Source organism: Mirounga leonina, unplaced genomic scaffold (genome assembly GCF_011800145.1).
Source record: "Mirounga leonina isolate KUSES-001 unplaced genomic scaffold, KU_Mleo_1.0 Mir_418, whole genome shotgun sequence".
NCBI lineage: Eukaryota > Metazoa > Chordata > Mammalia > Carnivora > Phocidae > Mirounga > Mirounga leonina.
In genome coordinates, this window is record NW_023270739.1 from 7,183,876 (window position 1) to 7,208,452 (window position 24,577).

At 56.5% G+C, this 24,577-nt stretch overlaps 3 protein-coding genes across 3 annotated transcripts; 1 reads left to right on the top strand and 2 right to left on the bottom strand.

Moving 5' to 3' along the window:
• Window positions 1-5,018: 5,018 nt before the first annotated feature.
• GCAT (glycine C-acetyltransferase) lies at window positions 5,019-11,697 on the bottom strand. The gene is made up of 9 exons (XM_034987547.1): window positions 11,427-11,697; window positions 9,663-9,793; window positions 8,078-8,179; window positions 7,471-7,617; window positions 6,776-6,930; window positions 6,556-6,638; window positions 6,191-6,362; window positions 5,623-5,744; window positions 5,019-5,339 (listed from the first exon to the last, which is right to left on the bottom strand). Exons 1-9 carry the CDS (start codon window positions 11,620-11,622, stop codon window positions 5,188-5,190), a joined length of 1,260 nt encoding a protein of 419 aa, XP_034843438.1. The 5' UTR covers window positions 11,623-11,697; the 3' UTR covers window positions 5,019-5,187.
• Window positions 11,698-12,165: 468 nt separating this feature from the next.
• On the bottom strand, window positions 12,166-14,387 carry LOC117998699 (histone H1.0). The gene has a single exon (XM_034987548.1). It carries the CDS (start codon window positions 14,073-14,075, stop codon window positions 13,491-13,493), a length of 585 nt encoding a protein of 194 aa, XP_034843439.1. The 5' UTR covers window positions 14,076-14,387; the 3' UTR covers window positions 12,166-13,490.
• Window positions 14,388-23,842: 9,455 nt separating this feature from the next.
• Window positions 23,843-24,346, top strand: LOC117998506 (cytochrome c oxidase subunit 8A, mitochondrial-like). The gene has a single exon (XM_034987259.1). The coding sequence runs from the start codon at window positions 23,890-23,892 to the stop codon at window positions 24,097-24,099; it is 210 nt and encodes a 69-aa protein (XP_034843150.1). The 5' UTR covers window positions 23,843-23,889; the 3' UTR covers window positions 24,100-24,346.
• Window positions 24,347-24,577: the final 231 nt, after the last annotated feature.

Sequence of the window (24,577 nt, forward strand, 5' to 3'; positions counted from 1 at the left end):
GCAGGAAGATGAGGGCAAACACCACAGGCACTGCCACAGCCCCCACGCTCCCCGGGCTGTCTAGCGAAATGTTCTGCGCATCAGCCATCTCCCCATCCAATGGGCACCTGAGGAAAAGAAGCTGGAGTCCTCAGACAGGAGCCCCCCACCCCCCAGCTCTGGTTACTTGAACCAGGGGTCTCAATCCAGGCCCCTAGCCTGGGCCTGGCCAGGTCTCCTGGGCAGGGAGCTCATGGGGGATGGAGGCGGGAGTGGGGAGACAGCCAAAAGTTATCCCTGAGAGCCACTTGTAAGCCTGGCACAATCGCATACATGTCTGAGGTGGGCTTCTCAGTTTCCTAGGGAACACCCCCATGAAAGATAATTAGGTGATAGACACCTCCCAGCCCGAAGGGGTGAGGACATGGCAGATGGGGGAGGGGCGAACCCAACCCAAGTTGCTGATAGATCTACCTTACTTCTCCAAGGGGGGTTGAAGCTCAGGGAAGAGTCTGGGACATGGGTCAAAGTCAGTGAAACACGGGTGATATCCCTGAGTCATCTTGAAGTCCGGTTTAGTGAAAGCCCCACACTGTGGCACAGCTGGGAAAACCATATAGGTCACTGCCCCCTTTTTGCACAAGACGAAACTGAGGCTCAGAGAGGGGACATGGGAGGCTACTATCACACTTTTGAGTGGCAGACCTGGGGCTGTTGCCACCCTGGTACCCTGACTCCCAGGCTGGAGTGCTCGGCTGACAGCCTGTAACAGGTGGTGCTTCTGACGATGTGCAAGTATGTGTGTGTGCATTTATGCACACCGTGCCCACTCTCACCCTTGCTCCACCCCTCGGCCCATATGGGCTACTACCTGTGGATCCCCCTGCATGCCTGGAACCTCTGACACATGAAGGGCATGGGGGGGGCAGGCAGGGTGGACGGAAGAAAGGCAATATCTGCACCCCCAACCCCCAGCATGCAGCAAGCCCCCTGAAGCTCAGGAAGGGCAACACCCACCTCAGCTCTGGGCACCAGGCCCCGCTTGGTCCTGGGTGAATCGGTCCTGGGTGAACCAGACTGAGGCTGCCTCTTGGCTCATTGGCTGCCCCTTGGTGCCTCCCTGAAGGTTCAGGTCTTCCTCCTGCTTCTCCCTCTTCTCCTTTAAGGCACCTCCTCTGCTGAGCCAGACTTGGGCGCTCCCTCCGGAGTAGCCACCAGCCACCTCCTCCTTGGTCCCTGATTTCCCCGGGGTGGCATGCTTTTCTGCCTGGTTCTTTTCTGCCTCCCTGCGTTGCTTCTGCCTCTTTCTGCAGGGAGTAACCCATTGATCTCGCTCTCTGAGATTCGCTTTAGAGTTAACCCCTCCATGCCCAGGGCCCAGCCCATTCCTGGCACTCCCAACTCCAGCCTAATGATTCACTCCCCATCTTTCCTTTCTCTGCTCCAAGTAGGGCTCTAATCCAAGCTCAGAAAGGATTCCTCGTCTTGAATGGGGTGTCCTAGGCTAGGAAACCAGAATATGAGTCTCTTTTTTGGAGACCAGATAGGACTCCTCCCCCAGTCCCTGAGAATTCCTAGGCCCATTAAATTTCCTAAGCTTGTTCCAGAGGTTCAGTGTGGCTGGAGACGAAGGGTTTTGGTGTCCATCCAAAGAGTTTGGCTTTAGCCTGAGGGCAATGGGGAACTAGTGAAAGTTTTAGAGCAGGGCCACGGTCTGCCCATTTAGTTTGTAGTTGGTTTATTTTGGCCTGGGGTGAAAAGGATGGACAGAAGCGGAGTGATTTAATGATTGACCCGTTAGGAGCCTCCTGTCCCGGCAAAAGCCAGAGGTTAATCAATCGGTCTTGGTGAATGCCTGTGTGATTCAGTCATGCATGGGGTTCTAGCCTAGAACTCTTGGAGAAGAGGGCCACATGGCCAAATGTTTCCAGAGGGTTAGAAAGACTAGTCGGGGATGGGGGGGGAGTGAGGTACCCTGGATTTCATAACAATGAGGTTTTGGTAAACTGAACAAGTGTAGTGGAGACAAAAGAGTCTGCAATGAGTTTAGGAAGAGAAGAGATGGTAGGGACTACGTGTAGTCTTTCTAGAAGCTGGGAGGTTGAGGGGAATGTTAATAGGAAGTCTGTGAAAGGGGAGAGAAAATAGTTTGAGGGGACACTGATAGAGCCAGGACTTGCATTCAAGGCCCAAGGAGCTGGGGAAGAGACTCCTCAGGACTAGCTCTTCCCAGATCACTGGGATTTTCCTGAGTGCTCAGAGGTATTTCTTGAAAGCCTGATGCCACTTGCTCCAGATGCAGAGCATCCCCAGATTTTTGGAAATATTCACTAAACAGGGATGCCTGGGTGGCTCAGTCGGTTAAGCGTCTGCCTTTGGCTCAGGTCATGATCTGGGGGTCCTGGGATGGAGCCCCAGGTCCTCCCTGCTCAGCGGGGAGCCTGCTTCTCCCTCTGCCTGCCGCTCCCCCTGCTTGTGCTCTCTCTCTTTCTGACAAATAAATAAAATCTTTAAAAAAAAATTCACTAGGGCGCCTGGGTGGCTCAGTTGGTTAAGCGACTGCCTTCGGCTCAGGTCATGATCCTGGAGTCCCGGGATCGAGTCCCGCATCGGGCTACCTGCTCAGCAGGGAGTCTGCTTCTCCCTCTCCCGCTCCCCCCTCTTGTGCTCTTTCTCTCTCTCACTCTCTCTCTCAAATAAATAAATAAAATCTTAAAAAAAAAAAATTCACTAAACAGAAGGTATCAGGAATCATACCTAGACTGTCCTGAATTCAGAGCTATCAGAATTAAGGAATTAGAATGGTAGAAGGTGAAGTACAGAATTGTAGGATTCTAGCCCCAGTGCACTGGGGTTTTAGAATCCTTGACTGTCAGAGGTCTACAACCACCCGGAATTCTGAAAGTGCCCGAGATCCCTGACACACTATCCTCTCTCCTTTTGGAAGCCTCCAGCCCAAAAGGCTCCGCCTGGCCCAGGGCAAGGCTCCGGATGCGCTGCTACAGAACTAGGGCAAGAGCTTGAAGCAGGGCAAGGCGGAGCCGCTGATAACGACAGAAGGAAGGAGGGAGGGCGGCAGGACCGAGGCAACCACAGAGGACCGGCGTGGGGCAGGCAGGAAGAACGCTCTGTCGAGGCCAGGCCCGAGCCCCAGCGCATCCCTGGCGCCACCTCTTGCTCTTGCTCCAGGAGGCCGCAGCCTTGAACCCGGAGCCCGGCGCAGAGGACGTGGACCGCGCGCCCATGGGAGCGGTCTCCGGAGGTGGAGGTGCAGCTGCAGCTGATCCGCGGCCGGCCCTCCTGTCCTGCGCGGCTCTAAGGCTGTCGCGGGCGTCGGGCCACTACCAGTACGCGTACCCCAGCACGTGCGCCCAGAGCTCCCGCTGCGCCCGCTGCCGCTTCCTACCAGCCCTTCCGGACGCCGGCGGACGGGAGCCGGCGCAGCTCCGCACGCGGAGCCGCGAGCTGACCGACGGCGTGGCGCGCTACCGCGGCAATGCAGCTGCCTACGCCGGCCGCCGGGGGGCGCAACGCCAGCGGCGGCGCGCGGGAACCAGCGGAAGGGCCGGCGCGTGCTCTGAGCCACGGGCGGGTGGACCTGGGCCCGGCTTTCTGGCCCCGCCGGATACGCCACACCGACTGCTGGAAGGCGTTGCCCGGTGGCTGCTTGTGGCCACCCCGTGTAACCCGCCGGCCTACGCACATCGCGCGCGTCGGGCTGCTGGCTGGGCCCGCGGCTGGTGCCTGGCCGTATGCACTCGCTGCTGCAGCAGTGCGCCTGCGCCACGTACACTACCCCGCGTGGCAGCGTCTCGCAAGTATTCGCGCCGCTGCAGTGGCCACGGCAGTCCTCTTGCCCGGGCTGCCATCTCCCAGCACCTGGAGCTCCTGGACCCCAGCCTCAAGCTCCTCCAGACCACAAGCTAGGATTCCCAGAATCCCGGAGTTAGGATCCCTGCGGCTCGCCCAGGCCGTCCATCCGGACACCCAGACTAAGGGCAGGGCTGGGGGGTCGAGGGCAGGGAGAGGGGGTCCTAGTTCCCTGTTATGAACGAAGAAGGGCCCGTTCATCCTCCCTGCCCTACCTCCAGCGAGGTACGAGCTCCCCGAGGCCATGCCACGCTGAGGCGGGAGCTGCGGTGAATCAGAACCTATCCCGGCAGGCCCCCGGCCCCGAGCCCATAAAGCTGAGTGGGGAGGGCAATGAAGAGACAAGGACCAGGGACAGCGACTGTGGGAAGGGGGTTGTCATCGTGTCCACTAGGGGAGCAGCGAGCCCTTGCTGGGGACAAGTGTGGATGGGGCCTTGGCAGCAGAAAACAAGCTCTCCCGAGAGCCTTGCGGGCCGGCTGCCTAGCTGACTCCAAGACCTGGATTCTGGAGCGGACGCCGCGGGAGCAGCCGGAGCCTGAGCTCGCTACGCCCCCTGGCGGCTGATCAGCAGGCCAGTCGGCCTTGCAATGAGCCGGATGGAAGGACCCCAGTTACCAATGTTAACACCCACTCTTGGTACAGTGCGGGAAACTGAGGCACACACAGGTGAAGGGGCCTGCCCAAGGCCACAGAGTCAGGGGCAAAGTGGGCTAGAATACATGGTTCCAGACTGTCAGGGGACTTTTCAATAGTGACCTACATTCTTTCCTTTGGGGCCTGAATCCTCTGCCTCTCCATCCACACATGGGTTTGGGTGCCCAGCCCCTCCTTATCTGGGCAGCTGTAAGCCATCCTTTGGATGGGGAGCAGAAAGCGAGGTGTTCTCCGGAGGCTGAAGAGTAAGTGGGGTGGGTTGGGTGAGAAAGGGCCTGCAGGGTCGGTGCGTAGCTGATCCTCTCCAGCACAGAATTCAGTTGTGCCACAAGGGGGGGGGGGGGCCTGCCTACATTATCCCCACTGCCTGGGTCTCATCTTTAACCTGGGGTAGGTGGTCAGCTCTGAGATCTACTCAGGAGCCTGCCCTCAGAGCCCCAGCTCCTGCCTGATTCTTCAACTGGTCACAGGACTGGGCCTGCCCGGAGAGAATAAAGCACACCAACATGTCAGCCCGTTTCCACACCTATTGCTTGACACACTCAACCACAAACACAGGCCTTGCCCCAGCCCAGCCCCAGGACTTTGACAGGGCTCAGAGTCTCTGGCCTGGGCTGACGAAAGGGCCCTTTTGTCAATGTAGAGGGAGGGGGACCTTGGCTCTGCTTCTCACCAGCCAGGTCAGGGTAGTGCCCCATGCAGACGCCCCACCTCCACGAAGGCCTCCACACAGCGGTCGATGTCCTCCTCACTGTGCACTGCTGAGATCTGCACCCGGATCCGGGCCTTGCCCTTGGGGACCACTGGATAGCTGAACCCGATGACAAAGATGCCTGGTAAGGTAAAAAGGGTCAACCTGGGACTCACCAAAGCCAGACAGCCTTTGGGAGACATGACACATGATTCCTACTCCCCTGAGGGTCACAGAGGGCAAGGGAGGTGCCCAAGGTCTCACAGACATGAGACTGAGTCATGGCCTGGGATTTTCAGCTTGGACAGACAGCTGGTCTAAAGGGGGTAGTAGGGTGAAGGTATGGAGGAGCATTCACAGTATAGGGATTCCCTCCTCTTTTCTCTGAGGACCCATAACCGGTCCCCTTGTCCCAGCTTCCTTACCTCTCTTTAGCATGTCATCTGCCATGCAAGAAGCCAGCCGAGCATCACCCAGCATCACAGGGCAGATAGGGTGACTGGCTCCCAAGATGGTGAAGCCAGCAGCCTCCATCTTACTGCGGAAACTGTGGGCACAAGCTGGGTGTCACAGGTAGCCGGGGGCTGTGGAGTGTTCACACCCACTCCTGACGGGCCTGTGATCCAAGATCTGTGCCCAAATCTGCAGGATGGACCAACGGAGACAGACGCAGACCCAGAGAGGCAGATGGGGAGCTGGGCAAAGGAACCGGCAGACCAAAACAGAGAGTGAAAAGACAGGATAATGCAAGATGGGGAGACACAAGGTCATTGACAGAGAAATGTACCAGGAAATGGAAGGAAGAGGCAGAGACAGAGAAGAGGGAGGTGGGCGGGCAGGCAGCCCTTGATTAAAAGGGCTGAGTCCCAGTGCAATCTGCTGGGGGCATGGTGTGGGCAGAGGCAGAACCTGTAGGCCTGGGAGGGCACACCGGGGACAGGCCCCTACCAGCTCCCCCACCCCGGCCTGCCCCACCCCTGCCAGGGACCGCACCGCTGGGTCTTGGCTGCCATGGTCTGGATGATGGCATTGCTCTCCATGATCAGGTCCAGGGCCTTGGAGGCACAGCCAGCGACAGCAGGTGGCAGGCTGTTGGAGAAGAGGTAGGGCCGGGAGCGCTGCCGTAGCAGGGACACCAGAGGCCCGGGCCCCGTCGTGTAGCCCCCTGAGGACAAGAGCAGAGGTGAGGGTGGGACTCAGAGGCCAGGTGCCAGAGCCTACCCCGAGCCCCTCCCGAGAGGACAGTCCGTGCTACCCTCTCCGTGTGGTCCCAGGTCTCCCCTCCGCACCTGCCCTGAGACCTCTCCAGGGCCCTCCCTGTGGAAAAGGGGGCCCCAGGGCCATGACCCTGCAGGTACCTGAGGCTCCACCCAGTGCCTTCCCCAGTGTGGAGTTGATGACGGTGACCTGGTCCATCACACCCAGCAGCTCATCCGTGCCCCTGCAAGGGAAGCTGCCTCTGCCACCACTGGCTTCCTGAGTGCCCAGGGGCCATGGGCTGGGTGAGGGGCTGGCGTCCTGGTTTCCCACCCACCCTTAGAAGCCCGACCCAAGGCCCTAGGTGATGCATGCTCCCACCGTCCTGTAGCCCCCAGGAAGCCAGTAGCATGGCATTCATCCACAAAGACCAGGGCACCATATCGAGAGGCAAGGTGGCAGATCTCCCGCAGGGGCGCGATGTCGCCGTCCATGGAAAAGGCCCCATCAGTGGCCACCAGGCACAGTCGATGCTTCTGTAGGGAAGCCATGGGCAGGTGATGGCTGGTGTCCCAAGTTGGGCCAATCCTCCCATTCTCTATGCTACTTGGGGCTCTAAGAGCTTACCTTGCTCAGGGTCTGGCACGGAGGTGGGCACACAAGCCTTACTGTGTTGGGGCTGGAACATCCTGCCCCTCATCTGTGCCTCCCTGAGCCTTGCCCACCTCTTCCAGGGCAGTCCTGGCCAGTGAGAACAGCTCAGTCTCCCCTGCGAGAGGGAGGGTGGGGTGGGGCCACTTCTATCCCGAAGCTCATCCTACCTTTATGCCCAGCAGGCCCTGCCACACATAAGGTGATTGCTGAAAGTCAAGGCAGCATGGGACAATGGAATAAAGCCTTAGGGCGGAGGGATTTGGGTTCAGCTCTTGACTGTTTCAAACTTTCATGTTCTTTGTCTGCGAGTGCAAAGTTGGTCCCTCCAAGCCTCAGTTCATTCACCAGTGCTGAGGCTGAGCATAAGCCCGGTTCTTGCCTCTGGAACCCTTGGGCCTCACCCCACCTGGGCCTCACCCCACCTGGGCCTCCTGCAGCTTGGCCTCCAAGTCAGTCATGTCCAGGTGGCGATAGCGGTACTTATGGGCCTTGCACAGACGGATGCCGTCGATGATGGAGGCATGGTTCAGCTCATCCGACAGGACTGCATCCTGTGGGGTCAGCAGGGCCTGGAACAAGGCAGTTGGAGTAGAGCGATTGCCCGACCACCTAGGTAGGGGGTTCTCCCTCCCCATGTCTACCTGAGTCAAAATGTCACTGCCATCCAGTGCATTCCTCTGGGCAGGGAGGCATGGAGCCCCTATCTGCCTCTATCTGGGTCCCCAGGGCCCCAGGTCCTGTGAGAGCAGGTGAGAACGTGTTTGGCGAGTACCTGGCCCTGGCTATCTCTGGCCTTCCCACTGACGTAGGTTATCTCCCCGGTGCCCTGGAAGCTGGTCCCTTGCAGGTCCCAGGATTCCTCCTGGAGCACCTACTTGGCCCAACCTTAGCCTCCATAAGAAATGGGCACTAGAGCCTCTAGGAGTGGCACGGACACCCTGCCAGGTCCTCCTCACTGCTCACTCCCAAGCCTTCCACAGCCTAGCAGTCCTCACCAACTCCCACCTGTGCCCTCCCCTCTCCCCACACCTCAAAGAGGCCAGCGTTGGCATCAAAACAGCTAGGATACAGGATGGCATCCTCCCGCTGGTGGAAGCGGGCTATCTTTGCTTCTAGATCCTTGTGGATGGTCTAAAGAAACAGAGTGAAATAGGTGTTAATGCCTGCAGGGTCACATGAAACAAGTCCTGGGGACAGAGGCTTAGAGGGTCACAGACTCATCACAGAAGGCCTACAGCCTTGGCCTCTCTCTTCTTTCTTCATCACAAGGGTTCCCCCAGAGTCAACAGGAACCTGGCAGATGGTTCTCCCTGAGGAATCAGGGGCTCACTCGGTGTCCCTTCCTGGTTGGGCCTTCGTTTGTAATGGGGAGACCCCACTGAGGGGTCCCAATGAGGAATTATGGGTGATGATGGCAAGGGGAGCTGTCTTCCCGACATCAAACGAAGTGCCTTTTTTGGTTGCTTAATGGCAAAGAAAAGGATCACGTAGGTTCCTTTGGGCCTTGAATTCTTATATTTGAAAGCTGTCCGGTCAGGGTGAGGGTTTTGTCGGAAAGTGCCCTGGCTGGGAGTTAGCAGTCCTGCTTCTGACATTCATTTCACCGTCCCTGTTCTGAGAAGATGGGTTATAATAATCACAAGTAGTCAGGAGCCAAGCCTCCTGGGTTAAACTCCTATCATAACCCTTGCCCTAGAGCAAGTCATTTAATTTCTCCGGGCTTCGGCACCCTCACCTCTGTAACAGAGACAAGAATAGCACCTATCACTTATGACTGTTAGCAGCATTAATAAGTTAATATTTATAATGTTCTGGGCGCCTGGGTGGCTCAGTTGGTTAAGCAACTGCCTTCGGCTCAGGTCATGATCCTGGAGTCCCGGGATCGAGTCCCGCATCGGGCTCCTTGCTCGGCGGGGAGTCTGCTTCTCCCTCTGACCCTCCCCCCTCTCATGTGCTCTCTCTCTCTCTCATTCTCTCTGTCTCAAATAAATAAATAAAATCTTAAAAAAAAAAAATAATATTTGTAATGTTCTTTTTTTTTTTTTTAAAGATTTTATTTATTTATTTGACAGCGAGAAACACAGCGAGAGAGGGAACACAGGCAGGGGGAGTGGGAGAGGGAGAAGCAGGCTTCCCACAGAGCAGGGAGCCCGATGCAGGGCTCGATCCCAGGACCCTGGGATCAAGACCTGAGTTGAAGGCAGACGCTTAACGACTGAGCCACCCAGGCGCCCCTGTAATGTTCTTAATACAGTACCTGGTACACGGGAAGCACTATAAGTTTCATATGTGTACGTTTATTTTGTAACGTTTATACAATAAAATAATCAACATTTATTGAGCGCTTCTACGTGCCAGGCACTGTTCTAAGCATTTTTGCATGCAGGTGGGGGAAAGGGATGCCCTGAGAGGAAGAGTTTCTTTTGCAACACAAAAGAGGAGCCTGAACCGGCCTTTCTGGTGGATAGCTCTAGGCTAAGAGTGGGCCCAGGGCCCTGGGATGAGCTGAGCTGGCTAAACCAGCCCTGTTGACTGTGGGAAGCAGGCAGTTGGGGTCAGTGCCCAACCCTGGGGACAAGGCACCCCCCCAAACCCCACAACACCCTCTGTGTACCTGGGTCCCACAGATGAAGCGGGTAGAACTAAGGCCAGCTCCAAACTCCTCCAGGGCCTGCAGACCTGCCTGGATCACCTCGGGGTGGCTGCTCAGGCCCAGGTAGTTGTTGGCACAGAAGTTAAGGATTCCTGAGGTGAAAAAAAAAAAGAAGGATTCCTGAGGCGGAGGGCGGTATGGACACAGCAGCTCAGGGCAGGAAAGGGCCTGGAAAAGCGTCAGTGCCAGGCCCTGGGGACTTAGAGAGGAAACGACCCTGGATTCACCCTTGAGAAGGCAACAAGCCCACAGTATGACCCACTCTGGGGCAGAGGTCAGGATGGGGGAACTAGGGGCCGCTAGGAGGTACTGAATCCGACAGCTACAGGAGAGGGAAGCTTAGGAAAGGCCCCTCAGAGTGGTGCCTTAAAAGGTAAGTTTAGACCTGGCTCTGAATCACGTTCCACCCAATGAGGAATGTAGCCCTCCCTCACAGGCTTCTCCTGTCCTTGCAGACTATCAGCAACCCCTCACGTGGGCCTTGGCTCCCTTGTGGGTAAAAGAGAGCTGGCTCAGGTGCCCACCGTGGTCCTCAGACTCCACACAGCTGACTTTGCTGCCTGGTACAGAATCACGTGCCTAAAGTGTGTGGAGGGGGGGGGTTTCTCTGAGACCTCAACTCCTGATTTATAAAGCCCAAAGTGAACACAGCTGACATGAGTGGGAAACTGAGGCCTGTAAAGGGCAAAAGCAAGATGAGAACCTCTGTTTCCTCTGTTTCTCTGAGACCTCAACTCCTGATTTATAAAGCCCAAAGTGAACACAGCTGACATGAGTGGGAAACTGAGGCCTGTAAAGGGCAAAAGCAAGATGAGAACCTCTGTTTCCTCATTTCCCATCTTTTGACCTGCTCCAAGCTTCCCCCAGGCGAGGGTGGGGAGGGAGGCAGAGATTTTTGGGGACCTCGGTTTACAAATGAGTACAACAGCACCAAGGATCCCAGGCCTATTTCCTGAGCAGAAGGCGGGTTTGGGAGCCTGTTTATAACCAGCACCACCTGGGGCCCAGCACAGACAAGACAGGTGGTGACCACTGGTTAGATAGGCATGAGAAAGGCCCAGTGGACCAATTCATGGCGTGACTCCTGCAGCAGCTGGTGGCCCCTTACTCGCTGTGACTCTGGCCAGCAAGTTAGCTTCTCTGACCCATTAGCTGACCTTCCAGCTCCAAAATACAGGAGGACCTGGACCAAAGCCCAGCTCTGCCTGCCGCCAGCAGGGGCTTTTGGGCAAGCCATTTCACATCTCTGAGCCTCAGCTTCTTTGTCTGTACAGTGGGAGTAGTTATTCCCGAGTTTGGAGGTTTGCAGGCGCCCCCGTGCAGCAGGTGGTGGAGACCTGCACAAGAAGCAGCTCCAGAAATGCAGGGCTTCTCGCCGCCGCCTCCCACCACCCTTCCTTGAACTGGCCCGGTGGGAGCCAGCTGGGTGTCTCTCTTTTTCTCTCACGTTCTCACAGGACCGGGTCTCACTCCAGCCCTACCCTCTGAGTCAAGAAGGTGCTCAGCAGCAAATCACTTCCCTCCGTGGAAACAGGTTTAACTAGGTTACAGGTAACCCTGGGAAGCCGGAAAGTCAGCCTGATGGCTTGGGAACGGGGCCAGCGGCTACGCGTGCAGATACTGCCACCCGCCCCCTGCCCCCCGGCCCTCCATTCCAGCGCCGGCCTGGAACAAGGGTCTTCGAACACCGGCCAGGTCCGACAACTCCCGGGAGCGGGGAGTTACCTCCGGAGACGCCGTCCACGTGGATGCGCGGCCCCTGACGGGACGTAATGACCCGCTCGCTCTTCCAGGTGCCAGCCCCGCGGATCGCTTCCAGCTCTTCCTCCAGGACGCCACGCAGCTGGGTCAGCGCCGACTGCGCGCGGCGGCCGCGGGGGACTGCGGACAGAGCAGCGTGGAGCACACGACCGGCCCACATGGTGCCCCCCGTCACCCGAGCGCTCAGGCCGGCCCAGGGGCTGTGCGCACGGCGGCCAGCGCCCGGTCCCGTGGCCGGCCGGGGGGTGGGGGGGAGGGCGGGCCACGGCAGCCAATCGGAGCGAGAGGGCCGTTAAAGGGGCGGGGAGGCGGGCCCAGCGGTGGGTGGGCGGGGCCTGGCGGGACCGGCAGAGGATGAAAATGCACTGGTGTCTAAGTTGTGACTGGAACGCACCGCGTGGGGGAAGAAGAGGCGACCCGGCGGAGGGTGGCGCGCCCCAGGGCCCAGCCCACCAGACCCCCACCCTACTCCCATCCCCTGCCTACACACCCAGCGCTCGGAAGGAAAGGGGGTGCACCCTGGACCCCAAACGCAAGACCCTAGAAGCAGGCAGAGGCACGCTCTGTACTCTTCAGCCCCGTTTCCCGGAACTGTCCCTCATTCGCAGGTGCAAACGCCCCCAGGATTTCACCCCAGCTTGCCTGCCCGATTGCTCCGCATTCGCCTCCAGCCTTAAAAGTGAGGGAAAATGCACCGCTCAGGTTTTTTTCATTTTTCAATTTTATTTTAAAGTTTTTAAAATTACAAAGACCTCAAATTCTTCCCGGCACAAATAACACTTGTTTAAAAAAAAAGAAAGGGGGGGGGAACCACGCGCAAGTGCGCATTTTCCTATATTATTAAAAATAAAAGACGACTGTACAGGTTTTTTTCTCCCAGCTCCCGGGTGTGAAACGTTAAGTACTAGCCCTAGATACGTATATATACATATACACACATACACACAGACCTAGCTCTGTGAAACTACTTAGCAATTCAAAATTGACTGCAGTATGTCTTACTGTCCACTCCCCGCCCATTCCCCCTCCCCCATCTACAACTACTTTTTATAAAAGACTCAGAAGTAAAGACGTCGGGAGGTTTTTAAGTGGCAGGTGGCAGAACTGAGCCCCACCAGGCCACCAAGCAAAACCACCGCTTTCTCATACAGGAGGAACCAAAAACCAGGGGAAAAGGAAAAGAGTCCTCCTATGATACAATCCAATTATGTGGAAAGACCCAAGTTTTAACAGGGCACACTGAGGCACTTGGCTGACTAAATCCCCACCCTTCCCCCAAAGTTTCCACTCCCGTTTAACATGAGACTTTCTGAAGCCACAAAGACACCCCCCCCCCATGGCTAGTTTCCAGCTGACTGAGAGAAGCCACTGCTTCCCAGACCAGCTGTCACTTTGACCCCCCCTTCCCTTCCCTAGGACAATAGGGAGGCCACAGGAGCAAACTAACAGTGAGAAGGAAACTGGATTTGGACCCCCCACTGCTCACTATTGGAAGGTGGAAGTCAGCCCGGAGAGTGTTTTTTCCCACCTCCCTCCTTTGCCATCCAGCTGCTGCCACCCCTCCCTTCTCCCCACCAAGGTTCTGGAACTCTCACAAGGGGTGTGCAACCTAGAGAAGGCTGGCTCACCTTAAAGATACTCCTCCAAACCTTACCATTTCCGGGCTCCCCCCCCATCCAGTTGGAACCAGCGGCCTTGCCCATTCTCTCCCACCCCTTTACCTTCATATTGAACAAACCATCCAACCAAACAAAACACACAAACCCACCCAAGTCCCTAAACCCATTAAGTAGATTAATAACAAGTCAACGAAACAAAACATAAGTACATTCTCATCATTAGAGATGAGATTTGTTGTTGCTGTCCTTGCACGATTGGTTAAGGAAAAATGAATTATTCCCTAATTTCTGAGGAATCCAAATTCGCTTATGAAGTCAGAACAGAAAGGGCCAAGGACTGCAGATGAAGATCAAGAGAGAAGAAAAAAGTATTTACAGAAAATAGGTGTCCACAAGAAAAGCCTCATTGTCACTTCTTCTTGCCGGCCCTCTTGGCACTGGACTTGGCTTTGGGCTTCACTGGTTTGGCCTTCTTAGGCTTGGATGCCTTGACTGGCTTGGCCTTGACAGTCTTGGGTTTTTTGGTTTTCTTGGGCGTGGCAGCCGGCTTCTTCTTGGCCTTCTTGACTGGGGTGGCTTTGGGCTTCTTGCTTGGGGCTTTGGAAGCAGCCTTCTTGGGCTTGGCTGCCTTCTTTGGCGTGGCCACCTTCTTGACTTCCTTCTTCGTCTTCTTGAAGGCCACTGACCTCTTGGGCTCGTCACTTTTGGCCAGCCGGAAGGACCCTGAGGCACCCACCCCTTTGGTCTGCTTGAGGACCCCAGTGGTGACCAGGCGCTTGATGGACAACTTGATCTGCGAGTCGGCGTTCTCACCCACCTTGTAGTGGCTCTTGATGTACTTCTGGATGGACTGGCGCGAGGAGCCAGCGCGGTTCTTCTCCGCCTGGATGGCAGCCACGATCATGTCTGAATACTTGGGGTGGTCTGTGGACTTCTTGGAGGCCTTGGCCCGCTTGGGCTTGGCCGCAGGGGTGGACGTGGAATTCTCGGTCATGGTGGCCTGTCTGGTCCTGCTGTTGAAGGAGGCGCCTTCAAAAGGGCCAGCCCTCGTCGGAGGCCCAGGAAAGCCTTACTCGGGATCCGCTCTGGCGCTCCTCCGGACTCCCGGGCCAGTCCGGGGCCCGGCTCTCGGGGACCTGGCTCGAGTCGCGGGACGACTCGCCGGGCCGGCTCTGCGTGGCCCAGCCCCGGCGGTCTGTCGGTCGGTCTCGGCGCCCGGCTGCGGCTGCGGCTCCGGCTCCGGCTCGGGCTCGGGCTCGGGATCAGGCTCGGGCTGTGCCTCCACCTCCTCTGCCTCCCTTTTCCCAGCTCCGCGTCTGGCGCTCGGGCGGCGCATCCGGGTATTTAGCGGCGGCGGGCGGACCGCGGTGAGGACAGGGCTGCTGGCTGCCTGCTCCCGGCCCGGAATGGCGCCGCGCCGCCGCCATCTGTGTTTCTTCCGCCGAGCAAATCCGACCTTTACCCCCGGCCCGGGCCTTCCCGCTCCCCGCCGCCGCCCGGGACCGCTGCCTGGCTCCCTGGGCTCCCCCGCCGGGCATCCCGCCGGCCCGGCCGCCGCCCCCCGCGCCCGCCACGCGCCCCAAACGGCGCCGAGGACCGCTGGCGCGCCTGCACATTTCCCCTTTGCGGGGGGCTGGCTCTGCGGGGCCGGGGAGCCCGGGTGCAGGAAACCCCCCGTAGCAAAGCTCCCCCCTGGGGCTACCGGAGACCCCGCTCCCGGCCCGCGGCGGGACCCCCCAGCCCGGCGGAGCGGCTGGAAAGCGGCCCCAACTAACACACGCTGCCCCGAGCCGGGCGACTCCCAGCCGGGCCGAGCCGGGACAGGGGGGAGGGGTCGCTCCCCCGGGGTCTGGTCACCTCTCGGGGGTCATCCCGCCACCGGGCCCCCCGCACCTCTACCTCTTCTCTGTCCTTGGGGCCCCTAAGCAAACTTTCCCTGGAAGAGTTGGAAGGGCACTTTCAAACTTTGTCCCTTCCCCCTCCTCGGCCGGCTCTCCCCCAGCGTGCCCCCTGACCTCTGTGTGGAGGTTCTTTCCTGAGGCCGAACCCCCACTACTGCCCGGGACCCTGGAGGGAATGAGGAGAGGGCTCCCGAGTTCTCTCCTTTCCTCAAAGACCCCCACATCGCCCATATATCCTAAGAGGGAATTCATTTATATGCCTCTCTCAGCCTAGGAGTTTCGGGGTCTCAGAGGCAGAACCTTGCTGCCCCCACCCCTGAGGCAACCCTGGGGGTCAAGTCCCCCTCCCAAGATCCCTTGAAGGCAGTGTGTGCGGGGGTCTGCAATGGAGAGACTGTCACAAAGCCTCCAACAGGAGGCTTGTCCTGGGGGCCCCTGGGATGAAGAGAGGCCCTGAGTGCTTTGGGAACTTGGGAAAACGGGGCCCTGGGGGAGAGGCGGAGGAGGGGGTCGCGTTCCTTGGGTCCTGACTAATCCTCGGAAAGTGTGCAGTTGTTCAGGGAGCGGTGGCCGGGACCACCGCCATTTTGCTGGGAGGATGCGAGGTCTTTGTTAAAATGTATACCTCTTTTCCGTGCTGCTTGGCAGGTACAGATGAGGCGAACAAGGGGCGTCATCGTCTGAAGGGAGTCTTGAGGGGCTCCGAGGGACTTTCGGGGCCCAGAGGCCAGCAGAAGGGACCCCAGAGTTCCTAGGACCCCTTGTCAATGACACACATCCTAATCACGTGCAGGGCCCGCTTGGCTGGGACCCTGGGTTGAGATTCTGGGATGCTCCCTCCCTAAGCCCCCTCCCACAACAAATCCGCTTTTATTCCCCAAGCAAAGAGGCAGGGCACACTTCATTGAAACAATACCCTGGGAGTGGGGGTTTATAGCTGGTCAAAATGATGAACGTGTCTCTGGTACGGTCCGGGAGTTGTTTGCAGACACTGGCTGTTGGGGAGGGGAGAGGGGGATGGTTGGAGGGTTTAGGTGGGGGGTGGGGGGTCGTAGCTGCGGGTGGGGGGTAAGGGCTCCTACTGGACTTGGGGAGTCTCTGAGGCCAGGGAAATTAATAGGTTTCCCCCACAAACACCAAAGGGTGGATTAATCCAAATGATTGGGAGGCGGGAGAGGGAGGCCTGAGACTCTCTATCAGATGCCTTCTCCACGGTTTATCTTGGTGGCACAGGCAGGGAAGGGAAGCCACGAAGGGCCAGGTTAGTTCAAAAGGTCAAGGTTCTTATTTGGATGATGTCAATTACCCCGAAGTTTCCTGATTTGAAAACACAACATTCTGGTGGATTCGTTTTAGTTATTTACAAAGACAATTCTGGTTCCCACTAAGATCTGGAGGGGGAAATAGGCAATCCAAATAGCCACCCCCGAGTCTGAGATGTGTACACACCCCCCACACGCCACACCCCCCACCCACGCCACGGCCCTGGGTGTCTTAAAATAAGGACTAGATGAATCCTTTGGCACGATGATGAAACAATTTTATTTACACAACGCCTTACAGTTGGCAAAGTGCTTGCTCTCCACTCGTTTCTTGATTCTTTGCGCCTCCAGCCTGGGGAGGCAGCCAACGTAATCACTCCCCAGATTATCCCCATTTTACCGTGGAAGCTGCGGGATTCGGAAGGATAGATAATGGGGGCACACGGTGAGGCTCAGCTCCCGGCGCCCCCAGGTCTTCGCTTCATTTTGTAGCCTCACATCCCATATCCCTGCCCATCCCAGAGACCTGTAAATTCTCTCCCGGAACTGAACCCAGAAATGGACGGATGGGTGGCCTCGGAGTCGCGGGGGCTTCCCGCCAGCGGCGGGATTCACCGCCCCAACCGCCCCCCCCCCCCGCCCCAGTTAGGGAGAATTGGAGGAGAAGGGAGGGGGCCGGGAGTTGGGCGCAGAGTCCGAGATCAAGGGGGACAAGATGAGGAAAGGCTGCCTCCAGATTGGCTTTGCCTCACCTCGCCTGGCTGACACTGCAGGGCCTGGGGGCTTCTTGACTCCGGCCGGGACCCCCACAGGCGGCTCTCCGGTCCGCACCAAGCGCCAAGCCGTTTTCCGGCCGGCCGACTGCGAAACTCCCCCCTCCCCCCGCCCCCTTTTACGCGAGCTCTTTAAAAACCCGGGAGCCACAGAGCTGCAGGCAACTCCTCCTGGGAAATGTAGTCCCCCCGGCGCCGAGCCCCAGCACTCTTCCCCATCCCCCTTCCGCCCGGGACCCTCTCGAGCCTCGGAACCGCCCGTGCGCGCCCGGCGCGGGGAGGGGGTCAGACATCATCTGTCCAGTCACGCGGGGAGGGGCCCAGGCCTCCCCGCTGTTCTTCCACCTGTCAAAAAAGGCTTCAGTGTTTCCACCTGTAAAAAGGTGAAAGGCCATCATCTGTCCTACCTACCTCTGGGGTTGTTGTGAGGGTGGAATGAAATCCTGAATGGAAAAGTGTAAATTGCATTAGAATGCCAGGGGTCAAGTTTTTCTAATGTTCATATGTTTGCACGTGCCAGCCATTATTAAGCCCTTGGTACACACATAGCATCTTCATTTTTCAGAGAGGAGGTCTAGAATGACTGAGTGAGGGCGCCTGGGTGGCTCAGTTGGTTAAGCGACTGCCTTCGGCTCAGGCCATGATCCTGGAGTCCCTGGATCGAGTCCCGCATCGGGCTCCCTGCTCGGCGGGGAGTCTGCTTCTCCCTCTGACCCTCCCCCCTCTCATGTGCTCTCTCTCATTCTCTCTCTCTCAAATAAATAAATAAAATCTTTTAAAAAAAAAAATAGAATGACTGAGTGACTTGTCCAAGGTGAGTCAACCTGAAGGAGGGTGAGAGGGGGATGCCCCCAAGCCAGTGACTCCCACGGCACCACCTGTGCAGGACAGGCACTCATTCTGGGCTTTGGAACCTTAGGGTATTCACTTGATAAAATGCCCCGCACTGGGGTAGTCAGTGGGATATGGCTGTGAAAAAGGGATAACAGATTCCTGCCCTGGTGGAGCTGACATTCTAGTTGAAAAGATAGATAAGGGGCTCCTGGGTGGCTCAGTCGGTTGGGCGTCTGCCTTCGGCTTGGGTCGTGATCCCAGCATCCTGGGATCACGCCCTGCATCGGGCTCCCTGCTCCGCAGGAGGCCTGCTTCTCCCTCTCCCACTCCCCCTGCTTGTGTTCCTTCTCTCACTGTGTCTCTCTCTATCAGGTAAATAAATAAAATCTTAAAAAAAAAAAAAAAGATACATAAGCAATAGACCAGATAAAGAAGTCAATTATACAGTGTGTTGGAAGGCCATAATTGCAAAGACAAAATTAGAGCAGGATAAGTGGGAGGTGATGGGCAGTGGTAAAAGGAGGTGGTTTGCAATTTTCAGTGGGGTGGTCAGAGAAGGCCTCATTAAGAAGCTGACATGTGAGCAAAGATTCAAAGGGGGTGAGGGAAGGAGCCATTCTTATTCTTGGAGGAAAAATCTTCCAAGCAAAGGGAACAGCCCGTGCAAAGTCCCTGTGATGGGAGTGTACAAGGTGGCTGAATTAAGGGGGACAGCAGGAGGAGATGAATTTTTAAAAAGGTAAGAGCTGGGGAAGTAAAGGAGGCACAGGTCAGCTGGGGGTTTGTGGGACTTGGCTCTTATTTGAATAAGATGGGAGCCATGGGAGAGTTTTGAGTGGAGGAGGACATGATGGGACCCACAGACAATGGTCAACCCCGGTTAACTCTGGTTGCTCTGTGGAGAAGAGGCTGCAGAGGGCAAAGACAGAAGCAGGGTGAGGAGGTGGTTGTGATAATCCAGGTGAGCGGTAATGGTAATTTGGCCCAGGTGGCAGCAGTGGAGGGGATGGGAGGTGGTCGGGTCTTAGGGCACCCCAAGGACTTTGGCTTGAACACTGGGAGACAAAGCTGTCGTGAACTGAGGGGGGAAGACTGAAGGCAGAGCAACTCGGAGGGGTCTGGCTGAGTAAGGTTGGAGATGTCTCCCAGATGGGTGAGTGGAGATGCCGAGAAGGCAGGTGAATAGGAGAATCCTAAGTCTGCAGGGAGAGAGTCTGAGGTCTCAGATGCACATATGGGAGCTGTCAGCAGACCGCTGACAATTAAAGGACGAGATCAGAGGGAGAGCAGACAGAAAGACAACGAAGGACCGAAGGACCGGGCCCAGGGATACTGACAGGACGAGGTGGGAGTGAGGAGGAGGCACCAGCAGAGGGGACCAAGAAGGAGCCGCCAGAGTTGAAAGGCAAACCCGGGGAGGAGGGGTGTCCTGGAGGCCAGGGAGGAAGGACAGTGTATCAGGGTGGGGAGGGAAAAGGCCACCTGTCCAATGCCATAAGCCAGGGCAGCAAAAGCCATCATCTGGAGAATGAAGATGGGTGACCAGAGGATCTCCCAGAGCCCTTCCAGCTCCCTGGGACTCAGGTAGGGCTGGGGGCGGAGGGGGGGTTGGGCCACAGGTTCGGCCCCCAGCTTTTAAACATCTTTCCTTCAGGGACAAGAGAAAATAAGAGCCTTGGCAAGAGGCCGGAGATGAGGGAAGATTTCCCAGAAGAGGACACAGGAGCTGGGCTTTGAAGGAGAAACAGCTTTTCCACAGGTAACAGCGGCCAGTTGGTGGAACAGCAGGAGTGGAGGCGTGGCCGGGGCCCGCAGGTGACTGTGCAGGCAGAAGTGAGGTGACCGAGCGGCTCAAGCAGAGATCCAGGCGGAGTGGGATCCAGGCCTCATAGCTGGGCAGAGGGGGCATGGAATGTTTTTGCGCAGGGGAAGGGGTGCATGTGACACGATCAGGTCGGCATTTCTGTTATGTATGTAGGTAAGTAAGTAAGCAAGCTCTGCACCCAATGTGGGGCTTGAACTCCGGACCCTGAGATCAAGAGTCGCAAGCTCCTCCGCTGAGACAGCCAGGTGCCCCCAGGGTTGGCATTTTAGAAGGTCCTCGGGCTGCAGCCTGATGGTGGCCTGGAGGGCGAGGGTGCTATCAGACAGGTGTGGGGCAGTCACACCAGGTGCAGGGATGGAGAGGGGGGGCTGGATTTCAGTGACATTGAAAAGGTCAACCCAACAAGTCTCCTGGAGAGAGAGATGAGGGCGAGCAAGCTGAAGGTGTCAATAGGGGTGTCAGTATATGGACTGTGGTGGGTAGGGGAGAGGGCAACTCTGGCCACATTGGGCTTGCAGAGCCTGGAGGGCTCTGGGTGGAGGTGTCTGGAGGCTGCTGGACGAAGAGTCCGGGACTCAGGAGAGAGACTGGAGCTGGAGACGAGGAACTGGAAGGGTTTGCAGCAAAGTGCCGCCATTCTCAGGGGAAGTGTGGAGAGAGAAGTCCATGGCTCCTGAGATTCCAGCAGGTCAAGATCAGGGGGCTGAAGAGGAGCCAGCCAACAATGTTGGGAAGGTGGGGTGAGAGCCAGGGCAGAACGATGACCCCCCACTCCTCTGGAAATCTTAGCCAAGCTCAAGGCTCAGCTCCTGGACTGTCTCCTCCCTGAGGCTGCGCTGACTTCCCAGCCTTCCCTGTCTTGCCTTGTAACTCAGTGCTTCCCATACGGAGGCAATTTTGTGTCCCCAAGGACATTTGGCAATGTGTGGACACAGTTTTGATTGTCCCAGTGGGGGACTGCTTCTGGCATCTAGTGGAGAGAGGCCAGGGATGCCTGTCGCTTAAATGCCCTCCAAGGCACAGCCCAGCACCCCCTGCCCCCAACAAAGAATTGTCCAGAGTGCCAAGGTGGACAAACTTTATATAGTCAGAGAAAATCTGTGAAGTCCGGAGTTCCCTGGGGAGGTGGGGGGATCCTGCCTCACTTGTCCTGTCGGTCCCCAAACTGAATATAGGAGTTTTCCTATCAGAGCCGCTCAGAGGATATTAACAGACAGTGTGAGCTCGGATGAATCCTGCCCTGGGATGGACAGCACCTGTCAGTGTGCCAAGCACTGGCCTAACTTTAGACTCATTAAATATTTCTAGCCGTGCTGAGGGTGGACTGTTAGTGTCCCCGGTTTACAGATGGGAACACTGAAACAGAGAGGTGAAGTAACGTGCCCAAAGTCACACAGCCAGTGAGCGGCAGAGCTGATTTCAAACCGAGGCATATCTGGCATCAAGTACCTACCACTTTGCGCAGCTGCTTCTTTTTAAAGAGCACACACAGAAGGAAATGAGCAATGGGTGAGGTCCTCGGGCCAGGCTGATGGCTCAGGGGACAGGGGCCCTGTCACATCACCTGTGGCCATCCTTCCTTCTCTGGGAAATTCACCGAGTGAATAGATTATCACCATTGTCCTTAAGTCAGGGAGCCCTTACTTAATTTCATTGAACAAATGATGTGTCTCTTTTAAACAGATTATCCATATTACATGGGGAGAGAAATGTCTGCAGATTTTTCTTTCTGGTGAGAAATCCTTTTTTTTAAAAAAAAAGATTTTATTTATTTATTTGAGAGACAGATAGTGACAGAGACAGTGAGAGAGAGCACAAGCGGGGAGCAGAGGGAGAAGCAGACTCCCTGCCGAGCAGGGAGCCCAATGTGGGGCTCAATCCCAGGACCCCAGGATCATGACCCGAGCCGAAGGCAGACGCTTAACCAACTGAGCCACCCAGGCGCACCTGAGAAATCCTTCTTCATTTAAGGTGATGCTCACTACTTTCCATGTTTCTCTTGCTTTTATTTTTTTTAATCATGGTAAAATACACCAAACATAAAACATCCATCTTAATCATTTTTTTTAAATTTTATTTATTTGACAGAGAGAGACACAGCGAGAGAGGGAACACAAGCAGGGGGAGTAGGAGAGGGAGAAGCAGGCTTCCCGCGGAGCAGGGAGCCCGATGCGGGGCTCGATCCCAGGACGCTGGGATCATGACCTGAGCCGAAGGCAGACCCTTAACGACTGAGCCACTCAGGCGCCCCCATCTTAATCATTTTTTTTTTAAGATTTTATTTATTTATTTGAGACAGAGAGCACATGAGAGGGGGGAGGGTCAGAGGCAGAAGCAGGCTCCCTGCCGAGCAGGGAGACCGACGCGGGACTCGATCCAGGGACTCCAGGATCATGACCTGAGCCGAAGGCAGTCGCTCAACCAACTGAGCCACCCAGGCGCCCCATCTTAATCATTTTTAAGTGTTCGGTAGTATTAAGTATATTCACACTGTTGTGCAACCAACCCTCCAGGGCAAAATCAAAGCCCTGTCCCCATTAAACGCTCCCTGTCCCCTTCCCCGAGCCCCTGGCCACCCCCATGTTACTTTCTGTCTCTATGAACTTGACTCCTTCAGGAATCATACAGCGTTTTGTTTTCTGTGACTGACATCACTCAGCGCCATGTCCGCAAGGTTTATCCATGTTGTAGCATGTGTCAGAATTTCCTTCCTTTGAATAATAATCATTATTGATGGCTGGACAGTATTCCATTGTATGTATGTATCACATTTTGTTTATCCATTCATCCACTGATGGACTCTTGGGCTGCTTCCACCTTTTGACTATTGTGAATAATGCTGCTATGAATACGGGTGTATCCATGCTTCCTTTAAGAGTAGAGAGGATTTTGCCCCGCAGTGCCCCAGATGAGGTCAGAGAGTTCTGCCTGGCCGGCTCACTTCTACCCTGGGGAGAGGGAAGAAAAGAATAAGGGTATAAACTCCTGCTGCACTGTAGCGAATTGCCCCAAACGGGGTGGTTTGAAACACCACAAAGGAGTCAGCAGATACGTGTTCCTTCCGGCTGTCCTGTCCGGGAGAATCTTTTTGTCTCTTCCAGCTTCCAGAGTCTGCCCGCATTCTTTGGCTCGTGGGTTTTTTCTATCTTGAAAACCAGCAATGACGGGTCAAGTCTCTTTCATGATGCCATCTCTCTGGTTCTGACTCTCCCCCCTCCCTCTTCCCCCACTTAAGGACCCCTGCGATGACCCTGGACCACCTGAATAATCCAGGCTCATCTCCATGTCAAGATCAGTTTAACTCCCCTGTTGGCATTGCAGCATAACACATTCAGTTTGTGGGGAGCAGGCCTTGGACATCTTTGGGGAGCCGTTAGTCCTCTCACACACGGTTACCCACACACCTAGGGGGTGCAAGGGATGGGGGATGGGAACAACATCCCTCCCCATCTGCTGTGGCACCGAGTGTGGTCCAGCTCCTGGCCGGGGCTGTTCGGTGTTCCAAGAAATCTCATGTGGGCAGAGAGCTAGGGGCAGGGTGGATACTCTCCATTCATCTCACAGCAGTGCGACCGGTAGGGAAGAAGGGGACATTTGTAAAAACCCATGGGCTGGACTCTGTTAGATTTCTGGTGTCCCCAAAAGTCATTTGATTTTCAATTTAAAGAGTCTAAGCGACACCTAGCCAGGTGGGGGTGAGGGGCAGCTCCTATTTCTGGCAGGTCCCCAGACAATGAGTTACCCCAGAACCTTGTTGACAGAAGGGGACCCAGCCCTCCAGGGTGTAGCAGCCAGCCCTCCTGAGTGACGGGACCACCATCCGCTGGCCCCTTCTTCCCCCCGCTTCACCCCGTCCCTCCATCTCCAGGTCTTGTTTTCTTTTCTTCTGATGACCTCGTTCTCCCATCTGCCTCATCTACCTCAGAGTGTGAGCTTCGCCACAGCCTGTCCAAGTCAAAGCCCTTCAGAAGAGGAGGAGGCCCAGGGGTGCCAGAAGAGAGGCGCGCTTGGCCCCTCGAGGCTCAGAGTCCTGTGGTGGGGGCAGCATTGATAACACTGCAGACTGGGATTGCGCGGAGTTCCGAGCAGGCAAGCGGCAGGGGCTGTGAAAGGGGGTGACCGGCGGGTTTATGCAGAGCAGGTGCCAGCGAGGGCCGTGTGGCCGGATAGAGACAGTGCCCGGGGCTGGCAACTGTCGTCATTCCGTGTGGTCATGTCTTTGTCGACGGCGCAGCTGCTCAGGGGCCTGGCAGGTCTCACCCGGAGGCTCCCGGTGCAGCGTGCCCAGATCCATTCCAAGCCTCCGCGGGAGGAGCTCGGGACCATGGATGTTGCCGTTGGGCTCACCTCCTGCTTCCTGTGTTTCCTCCTGCCATCGGGCTGGGTCCTGTCGCATCTGGAGAGCTACGAGAAGCGGGAGTGAAGGGGGCTGTCCTGTCCCTCACCCTGTGACCTGACCACCCCTGGCCTCTCCTGATCATGTCTGCTGCATCCCTGGCTGGTCTTCCCGGGATCATGTCCTTCAATTACAGTGACCTCTTCTGCAGTCATGACCTCTCCATTTCTCCATGGTGACATCCTGGGACCACATATATTGGTTTATAAGGCCCTACTCTGTAGGGCCCTCCTTGTAACAATAAAGTCTATTTAAACCTTGAAAAAAAAAAAAAGAGAGACAGTGCCCGGGGGGGTGTGTGTGAGATGCCTGCAGAGAGGTGAGCCACCTGGGGCACGTGGGGTTCGGGGCCACAGCAAAGGGCGTGGATTTGGTTCTAAGTGCACTGAGAAGCCACTGCAGAATTTTAAGCTTAAAATTTTAAGTTTCTTTTCTTTCTTTCTTTCTTTCTTTCTTTCTTTCTTTCTTTCTTTCTTTCTTTCTTTCTTTCTTTCTTTCTTTCTTT